At 48.9% G+C, this 17,439-nt stretch overlaps 1 protein-coding gene across 1 annotated transcript in view; it reads right to left on the bottom strand.

Moving 5' to 3' along the window:
* Positions 1 to 11,990: 11,990 nt before the first annotated feature.
* LHFPL6 (LHFPL tetraspan subfamily member 6) overlaps positions 11,991 to 17,439 on the bottom strand; it is a 148,255-nt gene continuing 142,806 nt past the window's right edge. The window contains exon 4 of the mRNA XM_045839069.1: positions 11,991 to 13,094. Coding sequence (XP_045695025.1) covers positions 12,976 to 13,094 — 119 coding nt within the window. The 3' untranslated portion in view covers positions 11,991 to 12,975. The remainder of the gene's footprint in view (positions 13,095 to 17,439) is intronic.

The raw sequence follows: 17,439 nt of genomic DNA, 5'->3' as shown, positions 1-17,439 counted from the left end.
AGCCTGATTTATTCTCTTATGATAAGCATGATTTCATTCAGGGAGAAACCTACCCAGAAAGCCAAATTATCACCAGAATGTCGCTTGATAAACTTGGATCAGGACAAATGAAGGCAGATAAAAAATGAACTAATGCAGTTTTCAGGATTTGCACCTCCATCGCGTAGGGATGTCTGTGTGGGAGAGACTGGAATGTTTGTGTCCATAAGCCAGGGTGGCTTGTGCCCTAACAATGCAAGAGACTAAGGGACACTGTTTGTTTTTCCACAATCCCCCACTTCTGTGCCTCACACCCTCTGAGTACAGTCAGTCCCGGGCAACAGAATAAACTAGATCTAAACTTCCTTAACGACAAATATGTTCTAAGTATGTCTCCCATTAGTGCTAGTCAATGTCTTATCTTAGGCTCCCAAGGGGCTAAACTCCCACAGTCTCTGTGGGGTTTGTTTCCTTAAGTCTCCCAGGTGCATCTTGGACCACGATTCCGGCGGGTGTGGGGAGGCAGGGGGCTCATCTCAGTGTGGCCTCACCACAAAAATTCTGGGAGGATTCTAACCGGCTTAAAGTGTCTAATTATAGGTTCCTCTTTACGTGCACTGGGGGTCATTATATGACACTATGGGTATGTTTTGAATTCCAGACCTCACCAAATTTATTGCGAACTCTTACGCACATTGAACAGCCTATAAACTGGTAACAGCATATCCCACAGATATATGCTTTTGAAAACTGTGCAGATGCAGGGGACTTCCGGCAAGATGGAGGCATAGGTGGACGCACCATACCTCCACGCACAACCAAGATCAGAACAACAACAATTTAGAGCTAGAATAACACCCAGAACTTATAGATAATTTATCTGAATGGAAGTCGGACAGCCAAGAAGGTGAAGTAGACCCGTTCATCCAGACCGGTAGGAGGGGCTGAGAGGAGGAGCGGGCTTGGGTCTTGGTGCGCAGAGATCGGGGAGAGCTGGGTGCATAAGGCAACCGGGAGCACGTAAGCCTTCCAGGGCGCAGCGGTGGGCCCTGAGTGCGCAGGCGGCGGCTGGCGGACCCAGTGAGGCGCATTGTGGACCAGGGTGGAGCGCGCAGCCCAGGATCCCAGAGAAGGGACTGAGATCCCAGGAGAACGGAGCTACCGCCATTGTTTCCTCCCAACCCCCGCCCCCCACGTACAACGTCATAATCCAGTGACTGGGGTGCCCAGCCCAGGTGAACACCTAAGGCTCCGCCCCTCACCGTAGCAAGAGCCACCAGACCTGGAAATAGGGAGAGAGAGAGAGAGACAAGTCTCCAACAGAAGAACAGATCAGTCCCCCAAGAAATAGCCAATCTATCAGATGCACAGTTCAAAACACTGGTGATCAGGAAGCTCATGGAATTGGTTGATTTTGGGTGCAAATTACATGAAAAAATGCAGGTTACCATAAAAGAGATGAGGGAAGATGCATGGAGAACCAAAAGTGAAGGGAAGGAAACTGGGACTCAAAACAATAGAGTGGACCAGAAGAAAGAAAAAAACAATCAAGCAGGAAAGAATGAAGAAATAAGAATTCAAAAAAACGAGGAAAAGCTTAGGAACCTCCAGGACATCTTTAAATGTTCCAACATCCGAATTATAGGGCAGAAGGGGAAGAGGAAAAGCAACAGATTGAGCACGTATTTGAACAAATAATAAAGGAGAACTTCCCCAATCTGGCAAAGGGAATAGACTTCCAAGAAATCCAGGAAGCTCAGAGAGCCCCAAAGAAGTTGGACCCAAGAAGAAACACACCAAGGCATATCATAAATTACATTAGCCAAGGGTAAAAAATGAAGGAGAAAATCCTAGAAGCAGCAAGAGATAAGGGGACAATCACCTACAAAGGAGTTCCCATCAGACTGTCAGCTGATTTCTCAAAAGAGACCTTACAGGCAAGAAGGGCTGGAAAGAAATATTCCAAGTCATGAAAGACAAGGACCTACATCCCAGATTGCTCTATCCAGCAAAGCTCTCATTTAGAAGGGAAGAGCAGATAAAGTGCTTCTCAGATAAGGTCAAATTAAAGGAGTTCATCATCACCAAGCCCTTATTTTATGAAATGTTAAAGGGACTTATCTAAGAAAAGAAGATAAAGAGAAAAACATGTATAGTAAAAGGACAGCAAACTCACAATTATTAACAACCACACCTAAAGCAAAACCAAAAGAAACTAAGCAAACAACTAGAACAGGAACAGAACCACAGAAATGGAGATCACATGGAGAGTTAGCAACAGGGGACTGGGAGGAGGAGAGAGGGGAAGGGTGCAGAGAATGAGTAGCATAGAATGTAGGTTGAAAATAGACAGGGGGAGGGTAAGAGTAGTATGGGAAATGTAGAAGCTAAAGAAATTATGACACATGGACATGAACTAAAGGGGGGGATGTGGGTGGGAGAGGGTGTACAGGGTGGAAGGGAGTGAAGGGGGGAAATGGGACAACTGTAATAGCATAGTAAAATATATTAAAAAAGAAAACTGTGCAGATCCAGATATAATGAACAAAAATATTATTTATAATAGAATAATCAAATATGAATATTGTATATTTTATAGCTACTATAATAACTGAATTCATGTAAGTTTAAGTGTAAAGTATTTCCTCAGTCTATAGACTCAAAAGGACAAGTACTGCCTTCTTGTGAAATTTTATACATTTAACTTGGTAGGCACTGTTCTAAGCAGTTTGAAAAATGAACTCATGTAACTTTCCTGACAGTGCCAAAGGTACTGAGTTCTGTCATGAGCTCCACAGGACAGGTGGCGACGCTGGGAGGCAGGCGGGTCAGGAGGCCTGAGGTCCCACAGCCAGGAAGGAGCAAAGCCAGGACCAGGACCCAGGGCCCGACTCCAAGGTCTGCACTGTCAGCTTCTGTCCGTCCCACCTCTCTCCGAAAGGAGGAGGTGTCTTCACGTACTGAGAGGAGGTTGGGGACTCTGGTCTGATATGTACGCGCTGTCAAACGCACAGCTGAGAGCCCCCAGTGAGAGGCAGCTGCAGGCGTCTGCTGCGGAGGTGTGAGTGCAGTAAGAAACTGTGGGGAGAATGTGGACAGAGTCAAGAAATTTCAATTAGTTGGAGGCGTGCGGTGCCACGGGGTCTCTCGGAGCTCTGGGGACCTAGGGAAACGCCAGGGAGACTGAGGGCAGCGTGTGCAGCGACGTCGGGGAATGCCCATGGTGCTGTGTGACTGCGCAGTGCCTGGGACCGACGGTGCCCTCTGTTCTGGCTTTGCTGGGCGCTGGGGCTGAGCCCGCCCTCTCCAAGTGGGCGCACGTGCGTGCACGCACACGCATGCTGCCCTCACCTCCACCACAGCTGAAACAGAAACACTGTTTGTTGGGTGGTTTCCCATCTCAGGTTTTCATCTCCACGGCAAACGGGGCTGACTCAGGGGCTTGCAGACCGTCCTACTGGGATCCTGCTCTTTCCGGGAGGACCGTGAGGTCCCAGAGGGACAGAGCAGCCAGTCGTCGCCACCTTCAGGGCCGCTCCGCAGGGAAGATGAGTTACAATGACAGATGGCAGCGGTCAAAAAAAAAAAAGCTCCATGGAAATAAGTGTGCTGGAAGGATATCAGTGGAATCAGTGCAGAAGTCAGACACACGCAATGTAAAAAAAAAAAGCAGATGACAGAACCAATTTTTAAGGAATGTGATGACCTACTTTGTTAAGTATACTTCTATATTTACCCACTGCTTAGATAGAGCAGTTTCCTCCTGTCATCATCATCTTCATCAAACACAGACAAACAAGAGAGCACGATGTTCCACAGGCGTAGCTGTGTGGTGTTATAAAAAATCACATGCCCTCCACAGAGATGGACAGGTTGAGCAACATGATTCATGAGCCACGGACTCAGCACAAATCCAGGCAGAGGATGGCTGTCGTCCACTTACTGCTGGGTCCTGCCACCTCTTTTCGGCAAACCGGCTCACCCACGTGGCCGTTGGGACACTCAGGGGACCTGCCGAGCAGGAAGGCAAAGCCGGCTGCGGCTGGAGCTCATCTCTCAGCGAACCCGTGGCTCTCCCACCCTCCTCCCCCTCCGCACTCACTGCCTAGGATCCTGACGGTGTCGGCCTGAAAACCCCTCAGCGGAAGAGGCTCCATCCAGCCTTCGAGATCTGCGATGGAAATAATGGTCTCTCTTCTGGCCCAACGTCAGCATCCACTAATAGTTGTATTTTGTTATTTTTTTAAACTAATTTTTCTCTTGCTCATTTTTTAAAAGATTTTATTTATTTATTTTTAGAAAGGGAAGGGAGGGAGAAAGAGAGAGAAACATCAATGTGTGGTTGGCTCGCATGGCCCCGACTGGGGACCTGGCCCCAACCCAGGCATGTGCCCTGACTGGGAATCGAACCTGCGACACTTTGATTTGCAGCCCGAGCTCAATCCACTGAGCTACGCCAGCCAGGGCCTATTTTGTTGTTTTTTAACTTTGCAGTAGGTAGCATGTTTTGTAGCTAAAATCGCTGATGGTCAAAATACTGCGCCGTGTCAAAGAGGGAAAAATGTGTGTAAGCCCCAAATTCAAACACGTTCTGTTACAAAAGAAAACGGCTATGACTTTTCTTGAAGAGAGTGGTCAGTCGAGGCCCACGGTGCCGTCCGGTCGTTGGCAAGAGTTCCGTAACCAGCAAACCCTGGCGTGGCATTTCCATCTCCTCTCGGACTTCACTACTTTTCTTCAAAAGAGGCCTTTCCAACGCATTGAAACTCACGCGCCCATGCAAAACGTCAGGGAGGCAGGCTGGACACCCACGTGTAAGCAAGGCCCCTTGTACTTCGACCCCTGCAAACAAGGGCGCCATTGAGGAGGTGTCGGATTAGTCACGAGGAGACACGAGCCCCCCAAAGGGAGTCAGGTTCTAGTCACCCTGATGTAATTACTGCAGCAGTTAATTAAATCATGCGTAGAGGCATTAAACATTTCAGCAGAGTCTCTTGAAAAACACTCGTGCGAAATGGTTTCCCAGGTGGGTGGCGGGGGTAGCCGCGCTGGTGGGCAGAGCAGCCACAGCATCTGCAGGTTTAATTAAACGTTTGCCTAACCTTCTAAAAAGACAGTGATACAGGGCTCCGGAGCATCTGGCGGCTTCGCCGTGCCGCAGTCGTTTTGTAATTAGCATGCTGGCGAATGGAGCGGAAATGGCTTTCACTCGGGAGCAGATGGCTCTTGGGCGCGAGGAGGGGACTGACCATGCCTGTCGCGTGTGCGGCTCCGTGGGCGGCTCTCCGGTCCGAAGGTCCCTTTGGAGCGCGGGTCTGATGAAATCCGCCGGTGCAACGTCGGAAAGCGACTGCCTCCGAGTTTTGTTGACTTAGCAACGTCCGACTCGTGAATTTCCAAGGATGGTTTTCATTTGTCTGAGTGCATTTCTCAGTAGTTGATGTCGAGACTGGCCTTTCGGTTGTTGAGAGAGAAAAAGTCTTCACGCCCGCAGAAGAGGGAGACGGACCAGTGGGGCGTCGCCCTGCAGCAGGCCAGGGCTCCTCCTTGCCGGGAACTCTTCCTTCCTCCCTGACTCCGAGGGTCCCCAACAGCCGTGCAGCCAGGGGAGCTGTGGGCAGCAGCAGCCTGCCCCAGGCTCAGCCCCGGACTCTGTCTCCAGCGCCCCCTTTGCTCTGAGGCCCCCGTGAGCTAACCAGAGCCCCGCCTGGGCTCCCTCCTTTCCCATGAGGTTCCCAGGGAGCCGCGGCAGAGCCCCCCCCCCCCACCTGGGCTCCTCCTGTCCCTGCTTCTACCCTCGGACCCCCTTTGTCTCACTGGCCCCACTGTAGCGAACGCCCTCTCAGAACCACCTGCGCCCATGCTGTGAGAGCTCTGCTGCACGGAGTCAAGGGCCCCCACTGTACAGGCCGGCCTGAGGCAGACCTCTGGGCAGGTCCTCGTCTGGTGACGGAATACCCATGTGAGGCCTCATCCAGGGCTGCAGCGCCACCACTGGGCTCATTTCCTGCGTCCTGTGTTCCGCAGTGCTGGCTTTTCCCTAGACCCGCTTCCCTGGGGTTCCCACAAGAGCGGCCAGCAGAAACTCATGTGCCCAGAGGAATTTTATTTCTGGACAGAAAGCTGGACACGTACAAGAAATTTTATTTCTTCCCTTAGTCATTGCTTCCCTGCCTCTCAGACCCTCAAACCCAGTCCTTGCTGTTTTATTTAGCTTGGGCTATGGGCTTCAGCCCTGGACCCCCCTTGAATGGAAGTCTTTTGGGAGGGGAAGTGGGGGTTGGGAAAGCAGTTTTGGGAACTTACCTGAGTCACTTTGACTGTCTGACAGATGTTGGTGTCTTTGTTAAGTTCTGGAAGGCTCCAATGCTTCACGTAGGAGGGGGGGCTGTACATTCCGTCTCCCCAAAACATTGCTTCCGTGCAAAATGTTACAATGAGAGCACGTCTCTAACAAAATCCCGCTTAACATGTATTTAGCAAGCAGGCACAAAAAACTGTCCCACTGCTAGGTCAGAGCTCAGGGGTGTGCCAATGTTTGTCACAGGCCAATGGCTTTGGGTCCTGGTCCACATTGTACTGGGAAACAGAGTTTTGGCTCCCCCTGCCCCCCGCCCCGTCCCCCCTGGACCATTGAAATCAGAGTCTCTGGGGGGAGGGGATCCGAACACCAGTACTTAAAAAAGCTCCCGAGGTAATTCTGGGTGTCGCCAGAGTCGAAAACCACTAACTACCCTGGGCACGTCCAACTAGTCCTTGCACACAAAGTCCAAGAATATTTTGGCAGGAAGATAGCCAGCCTGGAAAGGTCTGTTTTTCTAAAGAGCAAGGCAGTTCAGGATTATAAGGACAGTGAAGACAGCCACCCAGGGGACACTCCCGGAGCGCCCAGCTCAGGTGATCCAGGAGACTGCCCCACTGGGGCCCGCAGGGCGCCTGCTCCACGAGGCCACGCTACCAAGACTGGGAGACATGGCAGCTCTGCCTGATACGTAGGAACAAACACAGAGAGGCGGCCAACATGGGGAGAGAAGACACATGTGCCCAGTGAAAGAACAGGAAAAAGAAAATTCCAGAAGGAGAACTAAGTGAGATGATGGAGGCAAGCAATCTACTTGAAATAGAGTGAAAAAAAGAAGATGGTTATAAGGGTGCTCAAGGGCCTTAGTGAGGACTTCAACAAAGAGAGAGCAAACCTGAAAGGGACTCAGAAACCATAAAAAAGAGCCAGGCGAAAATGAAGACTACAATAGCTCCAGTCAAGAGCACACTAGAGAGGATACACAGTAGGTTGAACGAAATCATGGATTTGGAAGACAAGGTAGCAGAAAACACCTAATCAGAGCAGCATTAAAAAAGAAGAAAAGGAAAAATTTCGAAAGGAAAAAAAGAAGAAGAAAATCTTACCTTTAGCGACAGCATGGACGGACATAGATGGTATCATGCTAAGTGAAATAAACCAGCCAGAGAAAAACATAGAGCGTATGATTTCACTTATATGTGGCATCTAATGAACAAAACAAATGAACTAGAAACAGACTCATAGATACAGAGAACAGACAGTTCTCAGGGGGGCAGAGGCTAGGGAATGCATGAAATAGCTCAAGGGATTCAGCTAAAAAAAAACCCCGTGGACATAGACAGCAGTATGGTGACTGCCCAGAGGGAAGGGTGGGGGGGGCAGGTGGAAGAGGGATCGTGAGGAGTAAGTGGTGATGGATGAGACTACACTCTGAATGGCAAGCACACAGTGCAACCTGCAGGTGATGTATTGTAGGATTTTATGCTTGAAACCTATAGAAATTTATTGACCAATGTAACCACATTGTATCAAGTATAAAATAAATATAAAAAATGGCTAAGTAGGGTAGTGATATTCTCTAGGATGGTGTTGTTCTCAATGTGATTTCTTTTTTATATTTTATTGATTATGCTATTACAGTTGTCCCATCTCCCCCCCCTTTATTCCCCTCCACCCTGCACACCCCCTCCCACCCCCATTCCCCCACTTTAGTTCATGTCCATGGGTCATACATATAAGTTCTTTAGCTTCTACATTTCTTGTACTATTCTTACCCTCCCCCATCTATTTTCTACCTACCATTTATGCTACTTATTCTCTGTACCTTTTCCCCCTCTCTCCTCCCACTCCCTGACTGATAACCCTCCATGTGATCTCCATTTCTGTGGTTCTGTTCCTGTTCTAGTTGTTTGCTTAGTTCATTTTTGTTTTTGTTTTGTTTCAGGTTTGGTTGTTAATAACTGAGTTTGTTGTCATTTTACCGTTCATATTTTTGATCTTTTTCTTAGATGAGTCCCTTTAACATTTCACATAATAAGGGCATGGTGATGATGGACTCCTTTAACTTGACCTTATCTGGGAAGCACTTTATCTGCCCTTCCATTCTAAATGATAGCTTTGCTGGATAGAGTCATCTTGGATGTAAGTCCTTGCCCTTCATGACTTTGAATACTTTCCAGCCCCTTCTTGCCTGTGAGGTTTCTTTTGAGAAATCAGCTGACAGTCTTATGGACATTCCTTTGTAGGTAACTGTCTCCTTTTCTCTTGCTGCTTTTAAGATTCTCTCCTTATCTTTAATCTTGGGTGATGTAATTATGATGTTCCGTGGTGTGCTTCCTTGGGTCCAACTTCTTTGAGACTCTCTGAGCTTCCTGGACTTCCTGGAAGTCTATTTCCTTTGCCAGATTGGGGAAGTTCTCCTTCATTGTTTGTCCAAATAAGTTTTCAATGCTCTTCCTCTTCTCCTCTGGCACCCCTATGATTCAGGTGTTAGAACGTTTAAAGATGTCTTAGAGGTTCCTAAATCTCTCCTGATTTTTTTTGAATTCTTGTTTCTTCATTCTACTCTGGTTTAATATTTCTTTCTTTCTTCTGGTCCACACTGTTGATCTGAGTCCCAGTTTCCTTCCCATCACTGTTAGTTCCCTATACATTTTCCTTTTTTTCACTTAGTGTAAGCTTCATTTTTTTTCATCTAATTTGCGACCATACTCAACCAATTCTGTGACCATCCTGATGACCAGTGTTTTGAACCCTGCATCTGATAGGTTGGCTATCTCTTTATCACTTCATTGTATTTTTTCTAGAGCTTTGATCTGTTCTTTCATTTGGGCCATATTTTTTGTTTTGGCGCACCTGTTTCGTGGTAAGGGGCAGAGCCTTGGGTGTTTGCCAGGGTAGGGCAACTCACGCAGCTGCATTGTGATGCTGTATGTGGGGGGGGGGTCCGAGAGGGAACAGTGCTACTTGCTCTCCATTCTCTGCTGGCTTTCAGTCACTTCCCCCGCTTCCCACAAGCAAAGTGGGCCCTTCTGGTGCTGGTTCCTGGGTGGGTGGGTTTGTGTACATTCTATGACCCTGTGGGTCTCCCACAGACTCTCCTGTGAGGCTGAGAGTTTCTCCTGCTGCCTCAACCCCCACAGGTGTTTTCAGTCAGAGGTTTGAGGCTTTATTTCCCCGCTGGAGCCCTGGGTTGTGGGTCTGTCTCACTCCCCACTTGTTCCGGTTTATCCACACATGGATGTGGGACCCCTGCTCTGCCAGCTGTCGCCTTGCCACGAGTCTTCTCCACCCGGCTGCCCATCTCTGCCCCTCCTGCCGGTCTGGGTGAGTGTTTCTTCTTTACTCCTTGGTTTTCGGACTTTCATACAGTTCAATTTTCTGTCAGTTCTGGTTGTCTTTTATTTGTAAATTTGTTGTTGTCTTTCTTTTGGTTGTGTGAGGAGGCACAATGTGTCTGCCTCTGCCTCCATCTTGGCTGAAAGTCCAAATGTGATTTCTCTTGTTGAAAGAAATAACCACGTCTAGTATTGGTATGTGGCCATTAATCTGGTAGACATGTTCTTTTAACTACCCACCAGTAAAAAGGATTCAAAACTGTCCAACTATTATGTGGGAAGTACACAGAAGTACGTATTCACTGTCTTGTTTCAAAGCCATGTTACAACCCACCTAATCGAATGGTGCCAGAAATGAGAGATTAATATAAGAACAGATAAGATTTAGATTATAGATAAAAAAAATAAAATTCAGCCACAACCTGTAGCAACCAGTCCAGGAAACCTACCTGCAGTCTGTAGTAACTGTCCCGGGAAATCAAATAACCCTATTGGCCCAAACCAGTCAAGATTTGATTAACAATTTCCAGCGTTTTTTTTTAGTTTTTGTCCCCACTTCCAACTTAGGCCCAACAAGAAGAAGCCAGACATCCTTGCCTAGTCACACTGTCTCTAGGGAGCCTGCTCCCAGCTCCGCGGGGTCGCCAGGCTTGGGACTGGGCGTTCCTGGAGGCCCCTCCTGTCTCCTCTCTGAGGACTCCGGCTCTCGGCCCACCTCCGCGTCTCTGCCACGCCATGATGGTGGAGGCCACTCTTGCTACGAAAGCCCTGAATAAATATCCTTTGCTTGCTCTCAGAAAGTACATGCCACCTAGTTAGACTGTGAGCTGTAAGGGTTTATTTTTTGACTTCTGATCAACTTCTCCATCTAGGGAGGTTGCCCGATGTTTCAAATCCTAAGGGCCACATAAAAATGACGAGGTTGTCATGAAAGCTCTTCAAGAAATTAGACTTTAGAGAATTCCATAGAGCACTCCACTTTGACAATGGGAGCCACGCCATCATCATACTGTCCCGACAGGAAAGTGCCACGAAAAAAATAATGTGAAAAGCAGGGTGGCGTCACTGAGGGACCAAAGTGCCATCTTCTCTCTGCAGGAAACCGCCGAGTGGAGAGTCCCCTGCTCAGTGGACGAGAGAGACACAATCAAAGGACATTCAGCACACGAGGAATTAAGCATTTGAGAAGAGAGTGACTCGTACCATAGCAACAAAGCCTCAGAAGGCCCAGAGTTTTATCAGCCAGATTCTTGTATTGTTCCTGCAGGGCAGCGTGAGTCCTCACCCTGGAAGCAACAGCATGGATTAAAAGTGCCCAATGTTGCCTTGGCTAGTGTGGCTCAGTGGATTGAGCCCCGGCCTGCGAACCAAAAGGTCACGGGTTTGATTCCCGGTCAGGGCACATGCCTGGGCTGTGGGCCAGGTCCCCATTGGGGGCATGCGGGAGGTAACCACACATTGATGTTTTTCTCCCTCTTTCTTCTTCCCTTCCCCTCTCTCTAAAAATAAATGTAAAAAGTCTTTAAATTAAGAAAAAATAAAGTAAAATAAAAGTGCCAGAAGCAAGCATAATATTTGGATATTCAAGTTAAATTGATATATATATAGAGAGAGAAAACAGAAAATATAGTTATGTGTATGGGTCGCCAGAATGCTCAGTTTCTAAACATGAAAAGTCTGTCACTTAGAAACTCACCGTGACTGAAATTTTAAGGATGTGATGCAATCATCCAGCACTGCCTAATGAAAGAAACTATCCATTATCCAGTAAGCAATCTTGCCTCCTGAAAGACCTGGTTCTGTTAGGGAGTCATGGAGGGTCTAAACCGTTCTCTCTAGTCAAGGCTTTCTGCTGGGGTCAGGATCATGAAATGATCTTTCTCTAAGGGCCAGGATTCCCCGGAGAGAGGCGTGAGACTGCCCTGGCACGGAAGCACTGAGAAATGATGCAGTGCAAGTGGAAAGCGAAGGAGCCAGTCACCTGCAGCTTGTCCCCCAGGACACTGTTGGCTCCGACACCTCCTGACTGTGACCAGGCCCTCCTTGCCCTGGACCCCTTCCGAATACAGCCCATCTCACCCTTAGTCCCAAATAAACATGCAATTCATCTCTCATAAACATTTGGTCATGACTGAAGTGCAAGGAATGAGAAGTTAGAATTCCGGCCTCAAAGAACTTTAGTTGAAAGCAGGAACTAGCCTATACTCACCTTTAATATCCCATGTGCCAAGAACAATACCTGGTCTTGGTGAGAATTATCAAGGGAATTAATGTAAGGCCTTCAAAGGAAAAGAAAATATACAGGACTGTTGGAATTGAAAGGCTGTATTTATGAAATGACAGAAGCAAATCAGTTAACATTCCACAGCTCATTTAGTTATTGATCAAAGAGAGAATTTATTCACAGAGCTTTTCAAATACAAACAAAATAGCATTTTTTTTGGTTGTTTACAAAATGAATATGGAAATAAATGTGGTACAGCACAGTATAATAATGGGAAAAAAACCCCAAGATCTAATGACTGGAAAGTAGACAGAAATATGCTCTTTACTGCATAAGAATATCATAGCAGAAGCTACGTGGAGAAATACAGCATAGTGTTGAATAATATCGGAATACAAAGGCTTAACTCTAAAGGTCCGCATAAACACTGAAGACACATTGGGGGCATAAAGAGTTTATGCTCAATATACAAAATACTGATAAAGTGGCTTATTGGTCCATTTGTTAGGTTCAACGTATGCTTTATAAAGTGACAACACAGTATTTTAAATGCATGTTAAAAAGAACACAGAGTGATTGATGCACAGCTACACCTGTCGTGCGGTCTTTGCGACAGTTTCTAGGTTTGCGCGTGGGCGTGGGTGTGGATGCAGGTGTGTCTGTGTGCTCGTGTGCTTTCAGAAGCGCCGTGGCCCGCCGGGGACCCCTGAGAGGTACCGGGCTTTGCAACCTAACACTGTTCCTACTAGCCCTTTTGATGATCTGTGTCTTTATCTTAAAAAAAAAATAATAATCCCAAACGTTTCTTTGCATATGTAGGTTTGCTTTGCCTGCATATATGGTCTACATTAACATACTCTGTGGAATAGAAATACCTAATACCCCTACAACGTTTGTAGCCTTTGGTCCATTTCTTCCTACCCTCACCCCCTGCTCTCCCGTCTTCTCCAAACCTCGCACGACCCTTCGGTGTGGTGTAACGATGCCAACTCTGCCGGGTTTCGTTGCGATAGCATTGTAGGGATTAGAACCGCTGTTCCCCTTTTCAAAGCAGCTGGAAATGCTCCGGTCCTCCAAGCCCCTTGGGCCCGCCTTCGCCTCGGTTTGCTGTCTCGGGGGCGCCGGCTCAGTGCTCAGTAAGGGTACTGCTTCTGTTTCTTGCCGGAGAAGCAGGCCAGCCACGTGCAGAGCAGCACGGCGGCCGCGGCCCCCGCTCCGGTGCAGTAGTAGGCCCAGCCGATTTCACACGTACCTAGAGATGCGGGGGGGGTGGGGGGGTGGGGGGGAGAGAAAGCGGGTACATCAGGATGGTTCCGTGGGGGGCTCTGTGCGATTTCTCCCCGTGCGCGCGTTCCTTGTGTACAGAAGCGAGGCAGAAATACCCCCTGGAGGCGGGGCGCGCTCAGTCCAGTGGAAAGCAAGTGCGTGCGGAAGGCTACCTGCAGCGGGAAGAAGGCCAGCACGGCCTTGTGCGTTTCGGGAAGACCGCAAGGCCCACGCCTCCGGCCTGCAATGGCCACAGGCCTAGTGACGGGAAGGAAGAAGGGCAGGAATCAGGGTAGAAGAGACGACGCTATTAATTCTAATTTAAATCACCCAAACTCATATGCACAATGTGGTACCTTGGGGGAAAATTCACAATAGATACAGCCCTTGCGGAAAGGGCCCCTCTACGGAGGGGACCCACTTGAAGGGTAATGCTGGAGTGACCCCTACTGTTGACCTGGCGTTGCTAAATGACTCGTACAGAAGGAGGTGGAGAGGAAAACTCCCAGACTCTCCTGCGGCCAACACTCCCCAGCCAGTTAAAGCACCAGCAAACGAGACCATAGTAACGAGGGTCCACAGGGGTCCTGATGGCTCAGAGCTGGGTTAGCACTACAAGTAACAACAATGCCCGGGCTAAAAACGGGCTAAGTATCTTACCCAGTACCTCCCCAAGGGAGCCATGCAGGTGACAAACAAGCACACGAGATGATGCACCACAACAGACCTCATCCGGGGAACGCAGTGAGGTGCCACCCCACATCCATCAGAGCGGCCAAAGTCTGGAACATCGACACCACCGAATGCTGACAAAGAGGAACTCTCATACATCGGTAATAAGAATGCAAAGTATTATAGTCACTTTGGAAAACATTTGGCAGTTTCTTACAAAACCAAACCTATTCTTACCATACAACCCAACAGTCACACTCCTTGGCATTTACCCAAAGGAGCGAAAACCTTATGTCCACACGAAAATCTGCACGTGGATGTTAACAGCAGCTTTATCCACAATTGCCAAACCTTTGAGGCAGCTTCACAGCCAGGACTCAAACCTGTACAGCTTCAAAGAAGAAGAAGTCATTGACTCAAAGTGCCCTGTCTGAGGTAATCCCATGGGCTTCTGTATTCATTCCTCCGTCTCCTTTTCACAGCCTCCAAGTTTTTCTGCTCATGTGCATTGTAAGGAAGGCTTCTGTATCTCTCATTGAACATTGCCTTTCTGCGCCAGTTTTTTTAGATATTATTTATTTATTTTTAGAGGGGAAGGGAGGGAGAAAGAGAAGGAGAGAAACATCCATGCATGGTTGCCTCTCACGAGCCCCCTACTGAGGATCTGGCCCGCAACCCAGGCATGTGACCTGACTGGGAGTCGAACCGGTCACCCTGTGGTTAGCAGGCCCGAGCTCAATCCACTGCGCCACACCAGCCAGGGCTGCAGCAGTTTTATCCAGTCTTTCGGTTTTATGATCTGATCACAAAATATTCCAACAACCGTTTTCCTCAATTTTCTTTCGTTCTTGTTTAGGTATTACATTAGACACATGCACACACACCAAAGGCACTTGAATTTCATAGTCATTGAACACATTACAAACCATAGGTTAGAAACCGTGTCCTTTTTTTATTTTACAAGTCAGGTATTTTTACCTTGTTCGTTAATAACTTCTCTGTTGAGCTCTACAAAGACTGTTAGGCAGAGCATGCAATTCGACTTCGTACCTTCAGCGATGTTTACCAGAGAGGGAGACAGCGTGTGACCTGTTTACAGGTTAGAAGGCGAGGTGAGGCAAGGTTAGGTGAGTCATCACCTCGTCTCCCTAAGGACAGAGCGGCAAAATTCGACTAGGGACTTTTGCGTCTCAAAAGCACTCCAGGGCATTCATAGCACAGACGGTAAGCTATGTGATTCCATTCTCAACCTAAGCACCATCCTTGATTTCTCCCTTTCCACATCCAATAATAACAATAGTTTTTAAAAGGCAATTGATCGATCGATGTGAGTATAGATTGCTATTTGCTCTAAATTGATAGAAGAGCTTTATATCAAGTAAAGATGCATGTCATCCTCAGAAGAACTCGGTGTGACAGGTACAGGAGCAGCACCATCCCGATCGCTCAGACGGGACACTAAGGCCAAGGAGAGCTCAGTAACCTGACCCAGGACGCGCCATGAGCAAGCGGCAAGTCCTCTGCCTGTCCCGGCAAAGTCCGCCGCGTCGCCCGCGCCTGCAGCACCCGGGCAGTCCCCCCTGCCCTCACCGCTTCCCGCAACCCTGCTTCTCCTTACAGCATCGCCACCCCCAGTGCAGGCAGCCGGCTTTTTGAAACAGTTAATCGTCGTAAGTCACTCTCTCACTTAAAACCTTCTCATGCAGTCTCCAAAACCCAGTCTCCTTGCAGTGGCCTTGAAGGAGCTGGTAGCTGCCTTCCACTAAGACCTCGTAACTACCTTCCTTCTTGTCTTTTTTCTGGCCGCACTGGCTGCCTTCTCCCGTTCGCATCAGGCTTGCTGCGGGCTTGGGTGCTTCCCGCACTCTTCCTTCCCCCCAGACAGATGTACTTCCAGGTCACTGGAGGTCTGGCTCCTTGTCCAACGAGACCTCTACCAGGACACCTCCCGCCCCACACCTGCTCCTCCCGTCATTCTATCTGTCACTGCGCTTGACTGTCTGTGTAGCACCTGACCGTGGTTTGTAAATACTCTGTGTGTGTGCTTATCATTTCGGTGTCAATCAGGGGAGACCTTTGCATATTTTCTTCCCTACTGTACCCCTCCAACCATTCCTGGCTCACAGTAGACACTCAGTCAATCCATGTTGAGTGAAAAGTGAGGAAAAATAAAAGCAAACAGACAGGAAGCCAAGGAGGCAGAGAGCCAGCCCCTGCAAACCAGAGTCATTCCGGTCCTGCTTTGCCAGGGAACTGTGTGGGGGCAGTCACCGCGCAGTCACAGGCGCCTGCAGACTGTGCCGAGTGGAACAGGATGACAGATCCTGAAAGGTCACCTCTCCACCTCGGGGGTGGCCTCCCTGGAACAATGACCTCCGTTAATACCGACGGATGGGTGAAGAATGTCTCCAGGGTAACAGAATCTGCTTCATGGCCCAGATTTGCTGATAACCTCGGGCTACCATGGCCATGACTCTCAGGAACAGTCTCCACATTGAATTATTTTTTAGCTGGATTAAATAAATCTAGGAGGAAGACTTAATAGGCCGCTAAGAGATGGCAGATGGTTTAGAAGCTTTCAGAAGGTCAGCAAAATTTGCGGTCGGGACACTTAGCTCAGGGTCCATCCCACAGAACAGCACCAGTTGTCCATCATAACAAGGTACTGAGTGGCAAACAGTTCCACGGCCCAACGTGGGAAGCGGAGGACGCCATCTTTTCTGCAGGGAGGTCAATAAAATAGCAGCAGTTGCAGCTTCAGGAGCCTCTGCCCGCCCGGGGCACTATAGCAGACGGGGCCTGGGCTACCCAGTGCCTTCAGATCGCTTTGCTGGTTCTGGGCTCTCGTCCCTCTGCTTCCATTCTCACTTTGCTCCTAACCACTCACACGGATGTGCAAACCTCACCAGAGGACCTGCGAGGACTGGGGCCGCTGGGCCCGGTGTTCCGAGAGCGGAGGTGCCCCCTGGCCTGCCCTGAGGCCAGCGGTGGACTGGTGCGGGAGTACGAGAGCCCGCTTCCCGCCTGGGGCATCCCCCGAGAGCGCACCCTAACTCCGATTTCACTCCTTTCCCACTTTGCTCTCCCCCCTCCTGGCTGGTTTCCCCTGGGCACGTTCCCTTGGTTACTTGCACGTGAATCCTCATTTTGGGGTCTGCTACGGGGGGACTAATTTAAGACGAGAGCAACTGAACAAGATCTTCCTTGCTTTTCTTTATCACAACGAGGGTCTGTGAAGTTGCCTCGGGTGTCGGAGGCTGAACCACCCCACCCCGCCCACCCACCCAAACCCGGCTGTTCCCGGAAGGACCCAGAGCAAGACCAGAGTTCCCCGCCGCAGCAGCTGCCACCCACTCTCCCCGCTCCGCCCTCCTCCTGGCGAGTATCCAACTCCTGGACTTGTTAAGTGTGTATGTGTTGGTTTTTAAGCACTGCTATGTTTCTGAAGATTTTCTCATTTGTGTCATAAAACATGTAGTCAACTCATCAGACCTACTGTGTATCAGGTGAACGTGAGAAAGAATAATACTTGAAATAAAGCTACTTAAAAAGCATACTACAGGGGTCCTGTGGCTCAGTGGACTGAGAGCTGGCCTGCAAAGCAAAGGGTCGCTGGTTCGATTCCCAGTCAGGGCACATGCCTGGGTTGCGGGCCGGGT

This window comes from Phyllostomus hastatus, unplaced genomic scaffold, assembly GCF_019186645.2.
Source record: "Phyllostomus hastatus isolate PE091 unplaced genomic scaffold, TTU_PhHast_1.1 phas_contig_29, whole genome shotgun sequence".
Classification (NCBI taxonomy): domain Eukaryota; kingdom Metazoa; phylum Chordata; class Mammalia; order Chiroptera; family Phyllostomidae; genus Phyllostomus; species Phyllostomus hastatus.
This window is presented reverse-complemented; position numbering and strand designations above follow the sequence as displayed.